This window comes from Eufriesea mexicana, unplaced genomic scaffold (assembly GCF_001483705.2).
Source record: "Eufriesea mexicana isolate 0111107269 unplaced genomic scaffold, ASM148370v2 scaffold474474847, whole genome shotgun sequence".
NCBI lineage: Eukaryota > Metazoa > Arthropoda > Insecta > Hymenoptera > Apidae > Eufriesea > Eufriesea mexicana.
In genome coordinates this window covers 196,404-221,243 of record NW_016907894.1, presented here as the reverse complement: position 1 = coordinate 221,243, position 24,840 = coordinate 196,404, and the positions used below count along the sequence as shown (strand labels likewise).

The 24,840-nt window shown below is 29.2% G+C and overlaps 1 protein-coding gene across 1 annotated transcript; it reads right to left on the bottom strand.

Annotated features, from left to right (window-relative positions):
* Window positions 1-1,865: 1,865 nt before the first annotated feature.
* Window positions 1,866-11,030, bottom strand: ana3 (rotatin homolog anastral spindle 3). The gene is made up of 28 exons (XM_017910684.1): window positions 10,985-11,030; window positions 10,728-10,912; window positions 10,345-10,518; window positions 9,826-10,140; window positions 9,600-9,758; window positions 9,418-9,522; window positions 8,816-9,337; window positions 8,486-8,706; window positions 8,159-8,396; window positions 7,876-8,085; window positions 7,585-7,791; window positions 7,316-7,489; window positions 7,073-7,208; window positions 6,762-6,986; window positions 6,409-6,670; window positions 6,151-6,326; window positions 5,829-6,071; window positions 5,534-5,757; window positions 5,158-5,451; window positions 4,812-5,052; window positions 4,531-4,699; window positions 4,228-4,424; window positions 3,414-4,147; window positions 3,006-3,210; window positions 2,696-2,907; window positions 2,489-2,629; window positions 2,204-2,333; window positions 1,866-2,134 (listed from the first exon to the last, which is right to left on the bottom strand). Exons 1-28 carry the CDS (start codon window positions 11,028-11,030, stop codon window positions 1,866-1,868), a joined length of 6,414 nt encoding a protein of 2,137 aa, XP_017766173.1.
* Window positions 11,031-24,840: the final 13,810 nt, after the last annotated feature.

Genomic DNA, 24,840 nt, shown 5'->3' with positions numbered 1-24,840 from the left:
TTGCTTTGAATGTCTGTATCATCTGACATTACTATGATATCAAAGGAAATATTATCATGTATAACTTCCCTTTTACGAGAACGTAGAAGATCCAGTTTTAGCAAGTCGTAATAATCTTTTGCGCTTGAAAATTCATCAGTCTTCAAAATTTAGATTGAATTATATAAATCGATTAAACAATTTTAATTCTATGTAAATATGTAAATGTAAACAATTGACCTCGAATCTTGTGATCTGGTCTTCACGTAACTTTTATCTTCATAACCACTTTTAATTTAACTTTTAACCACTTAACTTCACTTAACATCATGTGTTCTTTTATTTACTAAAGAAAGACATTCTACATATAAGCAGCCATATTATATAATCATTTTTTATTCTAGAATAACTATTAAGGTATTATTTTCATATGTATATCGACTATCTATCTTTCAAAGATAAAAGCTAGTTTTAATGAACTTAACCAGACATATACTGCACTAGTAGCAAATTTCATCAAATAAAATCTAATTTTTTATTGAGTTTTCTTTCTAGTTAATATCATATATTAAACAAATATATTGAATGTCCATAAATTTAAGTTTTATTTATAAAGTAAAAAAATATAATATAGATTTTGGTTATATAAAATTTTACAAATTCCATTAGTAGACAATAAGTTTATAAATAAATAAGTAATACTTTAATAAATATTGATATTGAAAGAAAATATTCAAAGAAAATTTTCAACCCAGTTAAGTGTTTTGAATAATAAAAATATTTATTCGATTGCATTATAATATTCAAAAGCAAATTATTTTTAAACTTTTCTGTTCCAAATCTATTTGTTATTCGCTTCATGTTTCTGATACAGAAGCTATGAAAAACATTAAAAAGAAAACCTGATTCACAATTTTGAGACGACAGAATGTCGATGTTCGAGCTGCGAAACGAGTTTGATATTTTGTTACGTTATTATATATGTCACATTTTATACTCTTTTTACATATTTATATTTTTTTGCCGTATTTATAGCTTATAGATAAAAAAAATGATTTGTTACAATAAAAAAGTAATAGATAAATCATAAAAAATGTTTATTCGATATCAAAAAAGATTTAAAATACTTTCATATTTACATTTAGTAGAACAATTTTAGTTATAATAATAATTAATGCAAAATATTTTATAGATATGTAGGGTTTTATGACAAATTTTAAGAAATTCTTTAGTATTCAGGAAATATTAAAAATTCACCTGTCATTTAACTTTTATCACAATCTACTTCATTAACGAATAATACGAGATCCAGTCATCGTAGAAATTAAGTTATTATCTTCAATCACTGGATGTGGGCAAACGAAACTTGAGAAATAGATATCGTTAGCAAAACGAAATAACTTAATTTACTTATACAAAGTCATATTAATCAGTCTACTTTTTAACATACATGTATGCACCTTAGTATAATTTTGTACATAAATACATATTAACTAAAAAACTAGGAAGTAAATGTACTGGAAAATAATTGGAAAGTTTTGATTAAGTTTTTATTCCTTCAATAAAAACAAAAAATAATTATTAAGTACTAATTGTAATTGAATATTATTATTTTATATATTTAGTTATGAAACAAAGTAATTAAGAATTTTTAATTATTTAGTAATTTTATTATGAAATATGTTACAAAATAATTCATTTGATATTTATAAAAATATACTTACAATAACAATTTATATAGTTCCACTATAAAAATTGACTTGGTATTACATTTTTTGTGCTATTTCAACAAAAAATATTACAAGTTTTATTAATAATATTATTCACAAAATGTAAAGTATAATTTTAATTTGTATATACATTTATTCATATTTTATTATTTCTTCTCAATCATTTTTAGTATCTATTGGACTAAGAATTCTTAATATATATTGTAACATTTTTATTAAGTCCTCTTCTTCTTTCCTATCGTCTACATTTAATAGCGTAAATCTACCTAAAGTTTCTTGTAGACTCTGTGAAAAACCAGCACTTCGAGCGATTAATTTTCCTTTTTGATTGTTGGACACCAAAGACCACAACATAGAACCTGCTATTTTAATTTCATCCAAGGAACCATTTTTAAATATATCATGCAGAACATTAATAAAATCCACTAAAACATTTACATTCCATTAAAATCGTTAGAATATTTAATATGATATTAAAATGAGAATCACATTACCTGAACTAAGTAACCGAGGTCGATTTGTCATGTTAAACGCGAGATTACGCAATATGGAAATTGCTAGAATTCTGTTAGATGATGAGGAATATTTTGACAATTGCAACAAAACATCCAAGCCGTCAACTGCCTGAAAAAATGTCGAATATTTGTGTAAAAATGTTTAAATATTAATTATATGGAGTAATCGAAAATAATTAATTTGCACGTGAACAGAATTAATATATTTTTCGGACATTAAAGTATAAAAATTAAGAAAATTATAAATTAAGATTTTCATTTCACCTTTGGTACACATAACTGACCCTCTTCATAATATGTAAAATCGATTAAAAATTCCAAACAGTATAATTCGACGAGTGGCCAAGGTTTTACTCTTTTCGTAGTGATTGGATGAATTTTCGTAAAAAATTGTAGAAGATTGCTCTACAAGATTTGGTTTAGTCAATAAACATAATTTTGGATGCATATATCGAAAAAATATTAAATTACCTTTGAAATCGATACTCTACATTCATGAACATGTATTGCATTTCGTAGAATATGAAAAGCAAAGTGTAACTTGTGATTATCAAAGAACTGACCAGCCTTATCTATTTCTTTGCAAACTAATTGTACAATAACATGTATAAGTGCGAGAGTATTAGGCGTTTTCCTAAGTCCCGTTCCAGGTAAGATAGTTGTTAATGTCAAAGATTGAGCAGCTGAAAAATTAAATTATTAAAATTCAGTAAATCATTCAATAATTCATTTAATCATTTAATATTTAATTAGTGGTTACATAATTAAATTTGAATTATACCTGTAGTACATTTTGTAGTGTAGGTTGCTAATAATTTCAGAGCTGTAGTTGAAACTGTTTTACTTAATGCAATCCAAGCCCATAATTTGTGCAATACATCTGCTAGACCTACTTTTGTTAGAACTTCTTTAACTTCTGTATTACCATACATGAAGTTCATTAATAATATAAAAATAGCATTCAAGTCATGTAGTAATGGATGAATCTGTATACAAGAAATGAGGAAAACTTTTTATTGAAATATGTAAAACTGATGGAAATTCCATATTAGGTGTATGAATACTATTTGCATGCTTTTTTTGTTCTCATTATAATATTGGAAAATCCCTCATCTGATTATTGCAATAACAGTGTGAATAAAAAATATCACTATAGATAATATATCTTAAATATATCTTTCATATGTACCTTTTTTTCTCGATCTATCTGATTTTTGATAAGCTCAAAAGGTTGTAAATTTAATCTGACATACAGTTCTTTTAATATCATTACAGCTGTTTCAGGTAAATTTTCTTCCAGCGCGACTTTTTTGGCTGTATTTGATACACACAATAAATTAGTAAGCGCGCTTGTAATCAAATCTTTGTCCTCGCTTAATTTCTTATTTTTTTTAGATCTATTATAGTTATGGGCTATAAACAAATGCAATAAAATACTACAAAGTTCTTCACTCATAGCAATTTCATTCGTCTCAACTTCACAATTTCCTGGTTTTTCACAAGTCAAAGGGAAATCTTCGTTTTCATTTGATTTCCTTGAATGTACATTGGCGCTTTGTAGAGAAAGTTTATTAACATCATATATAATTTCTTTTAAATGATTTCTATTGTCACTTGATGAACGAGTAAAAGCAGTATCCATTACCGATTGTAATGAGACACTACTTTTCCCTAAAGAATCTTTTTGAATTTCTTGAGAAAGTAAAAATGCAAGACAACCTATAGCGCTGATACGAAGCTCTGGACTAGAATCTTTCATTGCAAGGCAAATAGATAAAAGTACAGCTTCTGGACCACGCAATTCCAAAGCAGCCTGTATTGATTCAAAGTGTTGATTTTCTGTTAATGAAAGTATAGCTATAAAATTAAAAATCTCGGTCCAAAGTTTATTTCGTAAAGATATTAACTGCGATGTTCTATTACCTGCACAAACATTATATTACTGTAATCTGATTTGTATAAAGCGTAATATAAAAATATGTTTCCGTTAATTTTTAACTTACAGTATAAATCGTTGTTTAAAAAACAAAATAATGTGTATAGTGAATCAACAGAAAAATTGGCTACAAGAATATATTCATTACTGTGTGTAATACAATTTGTTAAAACTGTACAGATACCAATGTACATTTCTAATATGTCACAGTAGTGTGTTAAGTTCTTCTCAGTTTTAACATCTTTAGGAATGTCGTTAATGCATCTGAAAAATTAGAATATACAAGCTCTGGAAAAGTACTAATTATAAGGAAAAAAATATTTAAATCTTTTAGAAACACAATAGATATCTATGTTATGCATTTAATTACCCAATTAAATATTTGTCAATAGAGTGCTCATAAATATGATGAACAACTTCTTGCTTTCCTACTAATATTAAGTTATTTAGTAGTCTACAAACTGCTGTTATCAATGATGGTGTTGCAATCAATTGTAAATAATTGTCCATATCCGTAGTTGTTGAACCTCTGGTGGAAACTAAATATAATTAATTAGTATTTATATAAACTTATACATCATTTTTAAGTTTTTAAGTCCAAGTAATTATATGTGATATTTAAAGTAAAATGACATTAAATGATAGACGTACAAGGCTGTAATTCATCCTGACAATTATACAGATGTGAAATCGTACGCGGTACCAAAGATGTATTACTCGACTGTATGCTGTGGATAGACGGGACTTTCCCAGTTTCTTGTTCTTGATTATCCATATGGTCACAGTCCAAAGAAGTAAACATATAAATATTAGAACACAGTACACTTATTTCATAATAAGTGTTGTTTTGTTCTATGTATATTAAAATAGCATTTGCTTTCAAGGAATCCATCTAAATGATCACGTATTATACAATAATAATAAAATAATAGTTAGTTTAGAATTTTATACTTATAATTTACTTTTAATATAATAAATAAAATTAATGTTTACTTACATACTGGAAAATTATAGAATTGCAATTTTTTACTAGACTGCTAAATGCACAGCATGCTTGTTCTCTAACAATACATGATTCTTCTCTATTAGCAATACACTGAAGTAATGTCTGACATAATTCACTTGGTGCCAATGCTATGGAATTTAGCAGTTGAGAAGCTGTGTGCAAATTATTCATTAATCCTGCTAATAATTGTAAAGCAGATGCACGAACTAAGGGATCTCGATTTTGCCATAATGTGGGCAACCAATTCAACATACGGCCTTCTTCGTACCAAAATAGCGCAAAAGTCTAAAAAATTTTCGGAATATATACAAAATATATATTAGATTAATGTTACTATAAGCAGAAGTACTCTATTACACATACTTACGTTTTTATTAAAATTTATTTGCATTTGGTATAATAAGTGATTAAGACATATGATAGAATTTCTAGTTATAGATAAACCCATGAAGCTAACTGTTCCAGCACCATGAAAGGATATAATTAGTTCAATTAATGTATTTCCTAAAGATATCAATAAATTTTTATAATTGGTCCAATGACATTTTCCAATTAAATATGTTAAACATGTTAACAACCAATCAAGATAGGCTGTAAAGAAATTATATTTTACTTTAGTTTGGATGAAAATATTATATATTATAAAAAAAAGAAAAATTTACCTAAATTATAAAAATGTTGTTGATCCCCTAAACATAAAGTAGAGACAATTAATTCAATAAAATGTAGCCAAACATCTTGATTCTCTACAGTAGTTTTTTCAGTTTTTTCTACAGCTGCACAAGTACGAGCTAATTTCAATATAGATTGATGTACATTTTGATTATCTAGTTCCGAATTTTTTAATAATTCCGCCAGTGATTTAGTTATATTTTTTATTATTTTATTCGTCCATTTATACTTGCCTAATTTACATAAAAGAATTAAAATGTTTTTACTCTATTTTAAATGATATACAAATTCTATAGATTATTTGAATTTTACCATTCTTTGTAATATTAATATAGAGTTGTAAAAAATTTAAAACTTCAACAAACAGATCACAGTCCTCTTTACTTGCAGGTTGTGAAAGTAAAAAACGTTCAAATGTTTGTTCCCAAGGTAGCAAGCTTATATCTTTTACTTCTTCATATTGTTGCATTTTATAAAATTTTATGTACCTAAAAAAATGATTAACAAATTAAAAACAGCTATAAACGAAATTATAAGTGAAATTATAAGAATGCTATAAACAATGATTACATTGTAAGATAATCAAGTGTGCATGAAACTGAGTCATGGGTTGTTGAATTTTGTATATTGTATAGTTGTTGTTGGCAGCAATAGTGAGGAAAACTGAAACGTAAAACTGAAAATTCATTTTCTTGAATTTTCAGTTTTTCTGATATATCAGAATCATGAAAATCTTTCAAATTTTTCCAAAGTACATTTGTACCACCATTCCATTCCCATATCCAATATTGTCTTATAAATGTTGATACCAATGGATTATTATTATGAAGAACTGGAAAACACAAGGATACAAATTCATTATATTTTCTAATAATATTCTCATAATATGAATTCTAAAATGTTTAGTAAAGTATATAATTTACCAGACATATCTGATCGTCTATGCATACTTATTTTCCAATGTGATTTACAAAGGAACGGTAGCTTCATTTTAGAAACAATAATATGAGGTAAAGAAATATTTAATTGGTTATAATTTTCCGTATGTTTTTCATTCAGTCTCATAATGTATTCATTATAAAGTAATAAACACAATAGTTGTGAACCATCAGTTTTAACACATTCATTATTTGGAAAAAGAAAAAGACCTATAAAATAGTTTTTGGTGATATATAATTCTAATATTTTTATTGTGAAATTATTTTAATTGTTTAAATATTGTTTTTATATTTACTTCTAATTATGTTTGAAAGAACGTTAATACGACTGGATAAATCTCGGCGTATAGAACATTCAGTGGAAGATAATAGTTTTAGTATAGTAATTATAGGAATGGCAGAATCTGGATAATTAATACATTCCTTTTCAACCTGAAAGTTAATATCATTTATAAAATGTAAGAAATATTAATAAATTATTTTATAAATTATACAGAATTCTAACATTAAGCTTTTAAGAAGTATGTAATAAATCTTACCAATGCACTGTTAAATATATTTAAGATTAATGGCAATCCATTTTCATTAATAAATAATTTATGCAAGGAAGAATCCGAGAGCATTACACTAATTTGCACTAATGCGGATTTTCGTATTTTTGGATCAATATTTGGTTCATTTAACATTTCAAGTACAGATAATAAATTGCTTCTCTAAAAAATTAAATATTTAGTATTATATTAGCCTGTATATATAATTTTCAATGTATAGAATTATCTTAAAATGTGTATATATAAAAATATGTAACCTGATAATTGCCTTCAGATTTTTTAAAAAATGTTTGTCGGTCAAAAATACAAAGTGAACTAAGAGGTAAATCATGCAAAGATGATAATCGTGGTAATTTTTGAACTGAATCCTTTTCTTTTCCAAGAAGCCAAATTAATCTACAAATGGCTTCTTCTCTAATATCTCCATCCGATGAAAATAGAAACCTTAAATTACCTTTTAAAACCTGTTAAAACAAATAAATATATGTAGTATGTATTTTAAAATTTATGTAATAAATGTATTTTTTTAACAATAAATTGAAAGTTACCTCGATATATGGTAATTGTATATTAGTAGAAACATCAGGATCGAAAATTTTCATTATACATTGACCTAAAGTTGTAGAAGAATGAGCATGACATTGTAAAAGAGGTAACACTGGTAATATGGCTTCTAATGATTTTAACCATCCATTTTCTCCCATTTGTAATCTTCCCTTTAGTATGTAAATTAATATTTCTTCTGACATTTCCCTGATCTAATGAAAAGATAAAAACAGTTTATAGATTATGCATTCTTATAGCAAATTTGGTTTTATAATTCTATTTTACCCTTTTGTCGTCATGTGTTACACCATAAGATATGATTTCAGTTAACACAGACCAATCAAATAAAAATATTAAATTTTCCCATGATAATTTTTCTTTGTTATATTCTACTCCTAGAATGTTTTTAATTAAAGTGTGACATTCAAGATATGTAACATACTGTATATCAGTATCAGCATTTGCTAATAAGTTTAATATTAATTTTATACTCAATGTTTGATCTTCATTATTTAAAGAATACCTTAAACATTAAATAAATTATACTTTAATAATTAAGTTTATTTTAATAATAAATTAGTAAATAACAAATTTGTATAAATTAGTGTATACCTATTTATATTTTGTAAAAATTTGATAATCTTTTTAATAACACTAAAATTTTTGTGATAAGATAAACTTAATTTTGAAGCATACATCATTTTCAAGATATCTGAATGAGTTAAATCAGATGTATTTTTGGTTAAGGATATAGCTGCTTGCATTGACTTTGTTATTACTCTTGTTTCATCAAATAATTTAATATATGCAATTTCGTCATTACTTTGAAATTGCTGCAAAAAAAGAAAAAACAAGAAGTCATTATAAATTAAATTCTATATATTCTATATATTCAATTTTATATGTAACAATATTGTCACTTAAAAAATTAAAATTACTTACACGACCATATTCTTGTAATATAAGGTGTAACTTTGGATACAAAAAATATATAGCAGCATCCATTATAGCTACACAAATGGATGTTTTAAGGGATTTGGGGAAAATAATATCTGCTATTTCTAGAGGAACAATATGACTTAAAAGTTTCATTGTAATAGTTACAAGATGCAGATATGTTATTCTAAAATCATCCATTGTACTATAGTTTCTAAAATATTCTATAACATCTCCTAGAATGCCGAATAATATTTTCATATCTTCAATTATTTTTAAGGCAATATTATCGTTACAAAGCCAAATATTTGGCATCACACTAATGATAAGTAACTGTACCAGTTCATATACCACATCTGTTACATATTTGACATTTCTTAATAGGAATGTTAAATTAATAGAAATACTTAATTGAGATATAACGTGTTTTAAGGTTTCAATACAAAAGGTAGGTATAAGCATCTGTTGTAGTTGTAAAATAGAATCGTCAATATTATCTGATATGCTTTGACTTCTTTCACTCGTACCCTAAACAAAGTATGAAATATTAATACATATACATTATTTATTAAATTTCCAAGTTTCGAAAGTTTTAAATAAATACTTACAGTAGATTGATATGCCTGATAATTAGCTTCTGGAAATCCTCCATCAGGACTATCTCTTGTTTCAGAGGAAGAATAAACATTATTGCTTAATGCTCCTGCTAATAACTGAAAAATATACTCTATTAGTATATAATGTGATATATGAGTAATATAACTATTTAAATTGATTTGTACTTATTTACTTTTTGTTTTTTATTTGCAATACATGGTTCACAGTAATAGTAAATTCGTAACCTTAAAGATCGTGTTAATTTATGGAGTGTTTTTAATACCATTGGTACTATACTTCTAAAATTGGCACTTGAGGTATTTATACTAGATTCTAAAAGATTATGTAATATCTGAAATTGAATTGTATAATGTTAAGTATCAATAAATATCAATTCAATAAAGAATTTAAATATTTACAGAAACAATTGCTGGTCTTTGCAGGAAAACTTCTGCTGGAAAATCTTGCATCATCACATTCGTTATAAATTGACATGTATGTAATATGAGATTTGTATCTAAACTATTATTTAGTGCTTCTTCAACTGCAGCTAAGACTCCTCTATCAGAGGTGACTAAAGGTTGCCATGGCATGATTAACCATTTGATACCACCCTCTGTAGCTTTAGATATTGGGGTCCCATCCCCACATTCCAATGTTAAATCAAATGGTACTGTACTATAAATCATACGTATTAGAAAATATAATATTTTTTTACAACATATTTCAAATAACTTAATTATTATATTATTAAAAAAATATTTACTTGTTGGCAGCAGAAGTATCAATTCCATTATGTTCATAATCTTTTATACGCGTTCTGTGCTTGTCATAATCAATAAATCCCATTGTTGGAGAACTAGAATTCTTAAAAAGAAATTTTATAAATTATTTTGTGTCAATGCATTTATATATATTATTATAACAGATCAACAAACCTTTATAGTTTCTGACTTTGATGATGTAGTTTGTATTTTATCTGAATTGAGAACAATTTCTTCAATTTCATTTATTTTTTCATACCATTCTGAACCTAATTTTCTTCTTAATTCATGCAGTTCATTTTGAAATCGTAATTTACCAAATGCATTTAAATGACTTTTATCATCTGTCTTAAAAATTATGGTATATATTACATAAAAATAATAATGTTACTTTATTTTTAATTAAAACATTCCTTGTTTTTAAATAAAATTTTAATACTAATATCTTTTAATCTTATAATTTTAGCTCTGGATTATTCGAAATATGTTGTTTCTCAAAATTGAAACTATTAATTAATTTAAAAATGATGAAACATATACTTAATATAATTCAGTACCTTTAATAAACGAAGTAATAAATCTAAAACTTTTTCTGTTTGTGAAAACGCTTCAAATGAAAACCAATTAAATAATTTTGTTATTAATTCCTTTTTTACAGCATCGCAATCACAACCAAAACCAAGATCGTATTTTGAAATAATATTATTTAATGCTCTCAATCGTATTTCCTCAATATTATGACCTGAAAAGTATTAATAAATTTTTTACTTTTCGATCGTATAGTATAAAATACTTTAAATATCAATATATTTACTTAATTTTTTAACGTGTATTGCTGATATTCCGTTCATACTTGACATTTGCTTAACACATTTTAAACTGTCATGTTTTAGGTTAATCGTTCCAAATTCCAATTGTTTTAAATATTTCCCCGCCAAATATAAGCATTATGGGTAACTTTTATCTTTGGTCACATTTTTACAAAAGAATAAATCTTATCTTATTTTTTAAATATAAATTGTTATTAAATAATTTTCGAAACCTGATTTTCAGGTTATATATTATTTTATTTAAAATGAAAAGAAATTACATTTTTATTACGTACGAGATTATTTAAGTATTTTTGTGAAATTCTTATGTTTAGTACATATTATAATTTTCTAATATATCAATAAAAATGTAACTTTAATTCATCTGTGTTCACATGCCATCTATCGGTGAAAATACGATAATAAGCGAAGTGTAACATAAACGTATATGCTCATCTATATATCTTATAATTTTAATTTTCCGCACATGCGCAGTTCAAGAAAATATTCGTTCAATCGAATTTGATGCAGTATCAACACGATATAATACGACTTCAGAAAAGAAGCAAGCTCCTGTTTCCTGATTTTCTTGAGGGGCGTTTTCATCTAGTATTTCTCACTGAGCTATTAATTTTTAAATTATATTCAGAATAGTGAAAGAATATATCATAAAAATATTCTTAAATGATAGTTATCATTTTTTCATATTCCAGCATTATAGTTCAAACAAGAAATTCTTAATAACATCTTATACAAATAAAGAACAATGCATTTTTAGTATGCATCCAAACTTACAAATATTAAGTGATATTAACAGTATTTATACATATATCTATTAATGCCAAATTTAGTACAAATATGGGATTTATTAATTTATTACCTTACAGATTTCTCTTTTCTTGATATTATCTTTATTCATCTATGAAATAATTATTTCAAATGTTTACTGATTGTTGAAAAATGGATGGAGGATCTGAATCCCAAATATCTATAAAATTGTGAGCATGTAGGAGCAACATCTTGCAACTTTCTCACTGATCCTTAAACCTGAAAACTTTATGAAAACAGATAAAAATTTATTATTTATAAGCGTACATAATACTAGTAAATGATTTGAAAATTTTTTAAATAATATTGTTACAAAATTTGTGTTGTTTTATTACTTATAATAATCACGACTATTCATAGTATATTTTTAATTAAATTTTACGTTTATCTAAATTAATAAAGTAAAGTAATTAAATACTTTATTATGATTCCTGTTTTTATGGATTTATTATTAAGCATGATTCTTCATGAAAGCCTGTAGATAATTAATCATCGTCTTTGACAATTTTTATTTTGTAACCTAATACTTATGGCATGATAGAGTCCTCAATAGCATTATTCCCTTTTCTGTTATATTAAATGATTCGTTTTGTAAGGTTAATGTGACGAATAGCATCTTTTTACGAAGTATGCTTTTATGAGGGTAGTAACTCAAATTACACTGTCCAACAAATTTTAACTTTTCCTGAAATCTGTAATATCCAGTGGGTAACTCTTGTCTAGCTTACCAACGTAAATACGAATCCGTAAACGAAATTGCTCTGTCACCTTCAATGTTTGAATTACAAAAAGTTCTTCATCTGACACAAATTTGCTACACAGTATCGTATTCTGTAGGCTTCTCTAAAGAAGAAACCATGACACACAAAACTGTCGAAACAGTTTTCAATTCGAATAGATGGAGAAAATATTCCTCGGTAATGTTTATACGGTATATTACTGTTACGTAGCCACCATTATCCGCTTCTTTATCGTCGACAGTGCCGTCACTACAAATAATCCGTGTACCAAGTGCAATGGAGCTAACACATAACAGTCTACAAAGGAAAAAGAAAACAATTCATTATGATTGTACAGATAAACGACACAAATAGATATGTATCTCTTTCTTGTTTTCACAACAACGTTATATACCCTTTTCTTCGATCTTCATTTATGATATTTATACTGCGCCAATTCTAAACAAACAATAATATATTAATTAATAATAAAATAATTATTAACGAAGATAAACTGTTAAAATTAATAGTAAATATAGTTTACATATAATTACTGTATGTTCTTATGTTATTATAAAAATATCAAATAATTAAGGAAAGAAATGTTACCTAAAATGTGCAGCAAAATACGATACAAGCTACAAATTCTGTTAATAAATAAACTCAATATACCCCTAATGCAACCCGTTGATACGGCGCTAATACCTTCAATAAGATAGACAAGGATAGAAGTTCAAGTGACATTCGATTAGCGCCATCTATGATTTTGGACCCGAAGCTCGAAAAAGTAATAGGAATATAGAATACGTAAGGAGGTCGTCTAAATCTTGTCATGCGATAGACATGGACAGAAAGTGGTTAATGCGATAAATTTAATTTGTGGAATAGATACATGTGTAATTTTTAAAATCAATTTTTAAACATATTTAAAGTAATCCTTTATACTTTTTTTTTCAACAGCTAAAGAAGCTAATAAAAGAAGAAAATTTGTTTTAGATATTTAAAATAATCACAGAAATAAAATTAAATTGAGGAAGAGGGGTAGGATTAATTTGTTAAAATTAATAATAATAAAAACACATTCTTAATATCGTCGACTTGCGATGAACCATAATTTTTTTTATGTATTATATTACCTTGTAATTTTGTATATCATTTTTAATCTCTTAATTAAATAGTAAGTCTCTGACAACAAAAGCTGAATTATTCTAGCACAAGGTCACTGTAATTTGTCACTGTAATCCCAATTTGTTATTGTCAATTAATAAAAATAAAATTTAAAAATTACTGATAAAAGTACCCTTAGGTATAAACGAGTAATTTTTTCTAGATTTAATATTTTCCACTAACAATAACAATTATAATAACCGAAAAGTATTCGTTTTTTAATTTAGCGCTTTTAATTAAAACTTTTACATTTCGAGAAGCAAAAAAATTGTAACTTTTAGCATGCTTAACATTTCGAATTTATATTCCAACAAAATAATGTAATATCTTTATATCAAAAGAATCAACAATAAATTTTCATATATTCCTCTGTTAATTAATTAAAAAAAAATATTGCTCGAAATAAATAAATTTTTTCTTTGACGAAGAATTTTTTTTCTTAGAATTTTACGAAAACATTAAAACGACGTTCTACATTTTAATGTCTGATTACTATAATTTTGATATATACACGTGAGCAATTTTAATTATACAATGAAACAAATCTTTTCGTTTCTTTACCATTTTTCATTATACTTACAATACTTACAATGACAAGCAACAAACTCTAAGCACATGGATGACGATAATATTAACCATTTACAACTTAACTAATAAATTTTTGTTCCCAATTTACAAAAAACCATGCAAGCATTATATGACATTATAAAACAATGTTAATTAAAAACTAATCAACACGTTAAGTACCATGTCGGACCCCAGGCACCGGCGCTAGACTTTCCGTTCAGGTCCGACGCTAGACTTTCTGTTCAGGTCCGACGCTAGACTTTTCGTTCGAACCCGGCGCTAGACTTTCCGTTAGGGCCCGGCGCTAGACTTTCCGTTAGAGCCCGGCGCTAAACTTTCCGTTCGGGCCCGGCCAGACCTCAGGAACCGGCCCAGACTAGGACCAAAAGGTGCTAAATTTTGGTGTTAAATTCTTCACCATTTTTGGACCTAACGTTTGGGAATTTCTGTTATAACAATTAGTACAGTATCTCCGAGTTTTATGAACATTTCGTCCACCGCTGATGGCCCACTTGATGGCCGAGTTTTGGCCTGAACGGAACGGCAAGTAAAACGGGCTAGGCACTTAACGTGTTAACTAAATAAAAATATCAATTTCAACATTACCATATTTATAACTATAACTATGATCACACGATAAGTTAAAATGGAGATAAGGTTCGTTTGAAACATGATATACATACGCTATAGATCAGTGAAATCATTCGAGGAGAGAATTATTAAGAATAATGGTAACCACATCGCGAGTCGACGACGTTAAGAAGATAAGGATGTTTCGAAAGGACTGTTTAATCACCTCACGAAAATTTCAAGGATAATAATTCGAAGCATATGCCTTCCGCTAATGGGGTTCGGTGTGTAGGTATTACAATCGCATTAATCTCACAACACTGATTTAGATAATTATGTACACGTCATTTAACTGCATATAAACGTACAAAAAGGGATTAAAACTAATCATCGAATCGTTGGTAATCGTCCGTGGGAGCGGTTCCGCTCTCGTTTTCCGCTTCGGGATTTTTCTTTTTATTCTTTCTTTGTTCACGCGTCGACTTATACAAGGTGTTTCCTCGCGTGAAACGTTGTCAATTTTTGGTAACAGGTCTATGGAAATGTCCGACACAGAGAAGACGATAAAGCAACATCGTGAATTGATTTTCCTCTTCGAATGCATATACATTACATTACATTATTTCAAATTTTGCCTGAAAAATTGCCCGAGATTAATTTTGAAATTAATTGATACGAAAAGTATAGGTAATTTAGGTTTATGTCAAATATGTGCTATTTAGAAGTGGATAAACAAATTTTGGATTAAATACCAGAATTAAATTTCGCTGATACTTATTGGTAAATGGAGCTTCAGGGTTCAAACAAAACTTGATTGTTGCAAGGATGTTAAATAATTCGGAGAGGAACGAATTTAAGTGACAGAAATATATTTTTGGTCTGTTAAATGAAACATCTGACAATCTAGCAGAAAGCAAAGCAAGCAGACGCCATGTTGTCTGTGGCGCGTCGAGAAAATGGCGACTCGTTTGAGAGGTTATGAAGCAGAATCTAATTAAATCTTCCTATTTAATACGATTCCTTTTCTTTATTTTATTTTTCTTTTCTTTCTTTTATATTTCTTTTATAAAGAGCAGATATAAATACTTTGTTGCGAGTATAATACATTGCAGAATAATTGTAACTGTTTGCTTCCCTATTAAGTCAACCAAATTGAATTATACTATTTTACAACACTGTAGAATCACGATATTTAAAAATTAGATACATAATAAACTTAATTAAAAATATGCAAGAATTACAGGACTGAGTTGAATTTCTTCGAACCCTTATAAATTTAAATTGTACTAATCGATGTAATTAATTTTATATTTAATATTTTGCAATGGAATATTAATAAATACACAATAAAAGTTTTTATATAATAAAAATCAATTTGGAAGATAAAATTGCTTCATAAATTTTTCTGTGCTTTATTTTAATAGTTAAATTTATTTTAATAATAGATAGATATTTCAGAATTTCAGTCTGAACCACTGACATTAGATTTTTGAAATTTTCTTCATGCCGGAAATAAAGTTTCATGTATGTACTTGTATATAGTCTCTTTATAAGAAATATCATGTCAAGAAAATGTCACGAGACAAATGGAAAGTTGGAATAGCACCGATTTACCAAGGTATCAGATTTCTCGAGAAAATATGCAACTGCTCGTTCGCTCTCTGCTTTCTGATATTCTACTTATTTTATCGTCTCCGACTTCTGCTTCTTCTCCCGTGTCATGCACTTTCATTTGTTTCAGATACATGTTCGCTTGATTATATGATAAGCTTAACGCAAATTGAACATTCTTGGAACCACATTGCTATATACTTTACGCAATTCAATTTACATTCTATATACTAGGTAACCTATAAAAAAAAGAGCGAATTTTTGTTCAATCTTTTTCCTTGTTCCTTACAGGATAATAAATCTTTGCAAAATTGCTTTATGTATATAGAATATAAGTGACAATCGTATCATAATTTTACAACACACGAATTTTAACCCTTTCTGGAGTAAACGTTTTGAGCCAGCCTTAAGACGATTTTCCACTTAACTCACTAGCGCCACCACGGTTCGTATCTGCAACAAACGTATCGTAAGTATCGCATATGTCGTCGAATTATTTTCTAATTTTACTGATACAATCTCAGAATTTTCTTCTCACCACGTGTGCCATATTATTCGCATAATGTTCTTGACACGAATTTTTTGGCCGTACACGTACACGGCTGTACTCGTGAAAGGGTTAATAAATTCGTAGCCTCGATCATTTTCTTTTCTTAATACTGAAAGCTCGTAAGGTTTCACATTACGTTTGTAAAACATGGTTTTTTAAAATTACATAAACTAGAAATGGAATTTTAAATGACGTGAATTCACGTCAGCGGTTACGAATATGTTAATTGATACATTTTTTTAATAACACGCGTATTACAAATGTTTTGCAAGATTTTATTAATACAATAAAGGTAAGGACACAAAAGTACGCTTACATCGATACAAACGATTTGAACAAATCACGACTGACTTCTTTGGTTCTTACATCGCAGTATAACAATTACAAAACGCATACATTAATACGATAAAGGATATATATAGGTATGAAATCGATGATTTACTGCTTCCTTTTATAGTCGATAAATTAATAAAATATCATAAGTTTAAGCAATCGATAAAACGAATACAAATGTTATTGCTTTTGAAATTCCGTTGTTTTAAGTAACATTTCAGTATCTTACTTACATATTAAGCAAAAAAACGTGCAATTATATGGCATTAATTAATATTACTAACGTTTCACACTCAATGCAATGGCGTATGAAAATTTTTCTGAATTCGAGCTTCACCGTGCTTCTGTTTGTGGAATTTTTTAATTTGTTAAATGAGTTATATAGTAAATTATTATGTTACGTTGTTTTTAAATTTTTTAAAATTAAACAAATATAACTTGCTATGATGTAAATGCACTTTAAATTATTAATTGAACACTTTTATTATATGATATTTATATATGATAACATAACAAAATTTTATTCATATTACTTAACTGATCTATAATAGAAATTAATATAAAAAAATCTAAAAAGAAGTTTGCATATATGAGAGCATAAATAACTAATATTAGTGTCGACACCTATTGAGCCATGTCGATATTAAATTGGGGTAGGAATTTGGAGAGGAAGAGGGATCTAGTCTGTTAGTATCAGTGATTTAATGTAACATTAAGTTTAGTGAAAATAGAAATATGGAAGAGCATAGTCAAAAAATAATGACCATCAATGAGAAGTTGAAGGATGCAGGGGAAAAGATAAAAGAGAATTTATTTATTGTGTTATGTAGTCTCCTAAATTCATATAACAGTTTAATTATCTGATCAGAGAAAAGGAAAATTTAAATATTAACCTGGTAAAGAACAAGATCATCAATGAATATAGATGAATAAGTAAGGTGAATGTTAGTCAGGCTAATAATAGAGTGTTGAAAATACAATGCTACCAAATATTCAACACTCGAAGCAGTACAAATATAATTGAGTGCTATGTTTGCAAAAAGACAGGATGTTCAACAAGCTTCCAATAAAGCTTGGAAGAATAAAAATAAAAAGGTAGACTCTGGGCCAAAAGCTACAATCAGAGTGGTAAATGGGAAGCAAGTTGCAGTTTTAGGGATAGGATATGAGTATCTAACTGGTTTGTATAGGTTTATAGTTGCTTTTTTGATATCCTCTATCCTAATATAAGTTAGATAAAGCATTTAACTTATAATCTCATCATATTGAATATATGGATCAATGAAAATAATAGACTTAAACAAAAGAAGTTCACACGCTGAACAAATGTATTATGGAAGATCTTAAAGAAAGAATCAAGCATGATAGCATCTGTGGATGCTCGAGAGCCTAGAGTTGTCAGATGAATACAAAATCTCTAAATTTGAGCCTCTACTTAAATTCAAGTTTTAAATACTTGTTAACTAAAGTACATTTAAACTTATACTGACAAATATAACAGAAATTTCATAAGAATATTGTTTGTATCATATTATTACTCTGTTTTAAAAGTTAAAAAGAACCTTGGAAACTATACAAAATACATAATAAATCAACATTCATCATACATAATACAAACTGAACATCAGAATAATTCCAGCAAACATATAATCTCATTTTATAAACTTTTAGATGTTCAAAAATTCACAAACATCTCATTAACTAACTTGAACTTCAGCAAGTCATCCTTTTAACCAAACACCAATACTTGAACTTCCTTGAACTCAAGGATGCCTGAAGCATGATGGCGGATCGCACGGCAAAGCTCTTTGAAGAACCACGTCGCTCAAACGAGTCGAGGTGAAAGACTGTATTCTTTTAGTGATGCACGTCTGCATCAAATCATTGAAAATCGATCACACAGTTTTGTGACGATGTGCCAGTGACGTATACACGTGTATCGGTGCTTAATCTCTCATTAAAGATTGCAGTTGATGGGTTAAACCTTTATGGTTCAAGTCGCATTCGACATTTTATTGCAACTGATTCATTGGCAAGAACTTATTCTGAAATGCCACAAAATTTGATTTCATTTCCATGTCTTTTTAATCAACAATATACTGTATGAACTTAGTAAGTTGGCAATCTAGAAGGATGCTCTGTCCGCTTTGCCTAGTTTTCTCTGGTGTTCTTGAAATTTATGTGTCTATGCTTATGGTAATATTTGTGATATAGCAACAGGATAAGTTACATGGGTACTTATTCAAACCAAACTTACTTAAATTTTAAGTGAACCTTTTGTGAATAGGTACTGGCAAATAATTGCTTGTAATCTATTGTGACAGAGTGTTACAAGTGTCACTTCTTGCAACTTTCTTGGAGTGAAGAACAAATTTTGCTCATGTAAACTGAAATACATAGTTTGTTTGATCTCTTTTCTTTACTTACCATCAAGAAATATGCGACTAACTCACATATCATTTTGTAAGTAGTATCTATTCACTATCCCATTCTACATAACTAAAAAATTTAATAAATTTAGTTCAGCCAGGAGTATTCAGCTATACCCCACACGTTCAGAATATATTTCAAAATCATGAAAGTCAATGAAATTTACTTTTCTATGCACAGTTACCAATTCTGTATGTAAATGTGACTCTTCGAGTCACTAATTTAATAAATGACCTATCTTTATGATTGCGTTCCAACAGATGTACCTATTATTTTATGGTCCATCAAACCACATCCCGTCCAAATGCCAACTTACTACATTATTCCTATTATTATCTCATAGATACCATAATTTATATATTACAATGCACAGTGCTTGACGTATCTCTGTCAAATCAAGCTTCAAGTGCCTATATTTCACACATGAAAGCTAAAACGAATCGAATGAAATAGAATGTCAAGTCCAGATCGACTAGAACCTCAAGAAGTTAAATACTCAAAATTCCTTTGGCGTTGTTCGCGTTGAATTAAGTATGGATCTTCTTCCCACCGCGTCTCCATTGTCTTTTTATGAAGGAATGTGATCGTGATTTCACTTTGGTCCATCTCACTGTGGTTAGGTTAGGTCATCTTCGTGATAGATGAATTTTGGTCAAATTCGTTGATTCCTTTCATACAATTCGATGTACTTTGGAAAAACATGAGAGTAATCTTCGCACGTTTGTTTTTTAATAGAACAGAAAACGTGAAAATGAAAATGGCTGATGGAGTGCATCCTCTTTGGACCTAGCATTGATGTTTCCACGCTTGACAACCAATGTTTCACTGTAAAGCAACCGTGATTGACGATAAATCGAACATATTTCTCAGATAATTGTAATTAATTAACTGCCGGTTAATAGGGTGAAACGTTTGCTAGATAATTGCCAGTGTGAAGCGAATTTGAATTAATGGAAATGTAAGATAACCTATTCGAGTATTTTCATCGATCGGTTGATTCGCATAATCGAATAGTTGAAATCAATTTTCATTGGAATTAGTTTCATGGGAAATTATTATTAGAAATTGGCGGTCAGTGGTATATTTAGCTCGCTCTGTACATTTCCATGATCGAATTTGCCCGATTGGATTGATACTATCAAACAGTTGATACGTCACTGATTGTAAGTAGGAAATCAGAATTTCGTGATAATCGTAGAACAAACTTTACAATAAATTTTCCTCCGCTTTGCGCGATAAATTGCACTTGCAGATAATTAATTATCGGCTTAACTCCGATTTAAAAAGGAGAACGAATCGTGATTAAAATTTTGCGAATGTAAAGGAAGAAGGAAGCGTGCTTTTTAATCCATTAATCTTCTCTTCCAATTATTTATCCCCATTTCCTAATTAATTGCCGATGCAATTTTGCGATTAATCAAACACGTTTATAAACAGAATTATTATTCGAGTGACGAAGTTCTGGTGAGTAAAAAGGAAAGATGAATCGTGATCAAAATATTATACATATATAATTTTTCAATTCGTTCTCATTTTTCCTTAATTAATTATTCCACTTATTAATTTTAATATTCAGTTAATTATTCAGTAATTACTAAAATTGAATTACAGAAAATTGAATTTTAATATTCAGTTAATTATTCAGAATGTTTCAGAATTAATTAAGCACGTTTAAAAATGAGATTATCTAAGTTCATCTAATTTTGTTCATTGAAAATGAATCATAATTAAAATCTAATACGTATATTAAGAAAAATAGCAATACTTTTTTTAATTCAACGATTTTTCCTTAATTAATTATCGACTAAATTTTATAATTAATCAAACAAGTATAAAAGCAAGATTATCCGAGTTTATCCAATTTTTGTCATTCAAAAAACAAAAAATTACAATTCAAATTTGTCAAGTCTAGTAAAACGAATAAGAAAATTTGGTTTTCTTAGTTATTTGATTATAAATTAATAATAATTTTAATTTTCGGTTAAATATATACATATACAAATGTACAGTCGAGTTTCCATTAATCACCAAACTCGTGATCTTATTAATTTCCAACCAGGGACATATCCAAATGTATATATGGTACAATCAAAATTCCATTGATCACCAAAATCGACATCGACCGGTCCAAAGAGGAAACCAAAGGCTAATCAGAAATTCGCGTTTTCATTTTTCACCCCGACCTCTCAAGCTTTCTAGATCACTCGACAATAAGAATCCTACTTTTGGCCACGTTTACAAGGATTTCAGTACCGTGCTCCTACCCGTACACAACGAACGACAATCAATACTGAAACACTGTAACATGTCACAATTGTGTCGGCAATTATGAAAATAATCCAAGTCAAAAATTTGAAAGAAACAACTTTACCGTTCATTTTGGGTTCTACTCGCTTACACTGGAACGAAATAAAATAATTTTATTAGAGCAGTATGAAGAACCATCAAATAGAGTCTGTATCTTTGTCACAATTAATTTTTAAATCTATACACGATATATTAAAAGCATAAAATTTTGAATATTTCCGAATTAGATATACGACTCAGGCCAGTTTCATAGTTACCGGCGCATTTATCTCTTATCTTAGTAACTTAAATTAGCTCTCGACGTGTACTTCATCGATACGACCACAGATAGCGCAATGGAGATGCGGTAGCCAGACTAACATCTTTGTTCGTCGTTTAAATTACGTACTATCAGTCAATTGTGTCTTCAGGTTCGTTCAAGACAGCTTATTGCTTTCTGTTGCTCGACATCTCTCATTTGCTTCTGCTATATAGTCTTTCCAACGAGACCAGAAATATTAATTATAGAAAATATAGTATAATATAAAAATTTCTTTCTATCTTATAATCATAATATAATACAGAAAATTCTTTCCAAAATTTATGATTGACATTTGAGAATTTATATAAATTGTTGTAAAATTTCGACTCGAAATTAAATATTTAAGAAAAAAGCTGCTTTTACGAACGAAATTTCGTGAAAAAGGCCAGGGAGAAGAATTCTCAATAGACGTTCCTGAGGCGCGAGAGAGTCAACCAATCACTGCACTCGTAACAGGAGTCACGTGATTAATGACGCACGCGTCGCTGCGATCTCGTTGGCTTAACTATAAGCACGCATAAGTCGCGACAAACGCGTCGCATAATCGCGCTTATCGAACTGAAACGAAGCTCGAGAGTTCGTTGAAATCAACATCCAGTTGCTCGACTGACGATATTTAAGACACATCGTCGACACTTTAACGTTATCGGTGGATGCTCGAAATTATTTGTATAATTTCCGTGTTTGCGCTCGCGGGAGTGTCGCGCCGCCATTTTGCTTGCAGAAATTATACCAACCTCCCGCGGAACAATAACTTTATTGTTATTATACTACACTGAAATTTAATACAGTAATAATATATATCATGGCATTGATAATGCACACGATCGCGCATCGAACAATAACACGCTAATTATTTCGAAACTGCTTTTGTTTGCGATTATATATCGATGGGAAACATTTCCTAGTGTCGATCGCTCGACTGAATCGATTAAAGAAGATACAACGAAACGAAGTCGCTTTTTGATTGCAGACAATTTTTCGATTTCGGTCGAACGAAAAATTTTCAAGTCTCAGTCCGACCAAAAGGTTAGCCAATTTGCTTCGACTTGAGATACGATTGAACGGCAACAAAGCTGGTACCTAAAGCTGGTAATTATAATAATTGAAGCTTACGATCGATTCGCAATTAAGCACACGGCAGAGGATGAGCGTAGACGATTTAAGCAACGACACGGTTCGTTCACTTGGGTTACTCAGATGAGTTCTAGGTGTTCGTCATGTTGTCAACACTTCGACTGTTTTCGAGTTCCACGAATTTTTATTCATCTATTTCTTTTTTCAAAATATTTTTTTCACTCGTCATGTTGTCAACACTTCGACTGCTTTCGATTACCTCGAATTTTTGTTTGCTTATTTTTTTTTCAAAATATCTTTTCGCTTCGTCATGTTGTCAACACTTCGACTGCTTTCGATTTGCTCAAATTTTTATTTATTTATTTTTTCAAAATATTTTTGCGTTTCATTATCGGATCTTTGTCTGTTGACGTTATAGCGTATGGGTTAGCGTTCGATAGCCTTCTTAACCCTTCACGGGCTGACTAGTTTAAACCACTGAATCGATCACACATTTAAAAACGATCGCTTAAGCCTACGTTATTAAACATCGAAAGTTTCTACCTTTGTTAAAAACGACGATAATTACGCGTTCCAGAGGACGACTTTGAGTCTCTAAAAAATGCTTAAATTTTTTTGCTTCTTTTTCGTTTTTGGTGTTCTAGAAAGACCATAAAGTTTGAGTGTTGGTTTGCTTTTTTTGTCGGTTTTCAAGATTTTTTTTTTTTCGTCTGTCTGACGCAAGCGTGTCTCATTGGGCGAGTAGTAGGAAGGGTTAAGAAGCATCCGGGAGCAGTGAAAGTGGTTTTTAGACAACGACCAGGATCGACGATCATATATGCAGTTAAACAATCGGGTCCGCGGCTCGCCACCGCGACCTAACGATTTTTCGAGTAACAACACAATAATTAGGGAATTAATAAGACTCCTGGAGGGAGGGGATGGGAGGAGCAACGAAGACGAAAGAAAGGTCTTCCCGACGCTGTTCCCTCCTCCCACCCGTTATTTAAACATCTATCGAGGTAAGGAGAAACGTGGGTAATCACGACAGAAAACACATACACGGTATACGCTATTATAAAAAATAATAAATATCATTGAAACGTGAATTACACGACTGGAAACGCGAGGCGGCGAGGAGTCGGGTCCCCGGGGACCGCGAGACGTCGATGATCGCGTTTCCGCTTTTAACAATCTTAGGACATCGACAACGATATAATATTCCATACGTGTACGCGTGTTGTGTGTGTTTGTTCGTGTTGGTATGACTGCCCGTGTACGAGCACGCGGTGCTTGCGCGTCGTACGCAGCTACTCCCGTTCTCTTGCAGATGGCGCGCGGCTCGCGACCCGCTGCGTCGCGCCATCTTGCGACGCGACTTCTGCGCGTGCGCGCGGCGTTTGTGCCACGGTAGTGAGCGTG

Bases quoted from the DNA above. Each gene is read 5' to 3' on its own strand.
- ana3 (XM_017910684.1), bottom strand. From the start codon at position 11,030: ATGTCAAGTATGAACGGAATATCAGCAATACACGTTAAAAAATTAA. The intron at 10,913-10,984 runs GTAAATATATTG...AATACTTTTCAG, and splicing joins AATACACGTTAAAAAATTAA to GTCATAATATTGAGGAAATA. The intron at 4,425-4,530 runs GTAATTAAATGC...CTAATTTTTCAG, and splicing joins ATTGACAAATATTTAATTGG to ATGCATTAACGACATTCCTA.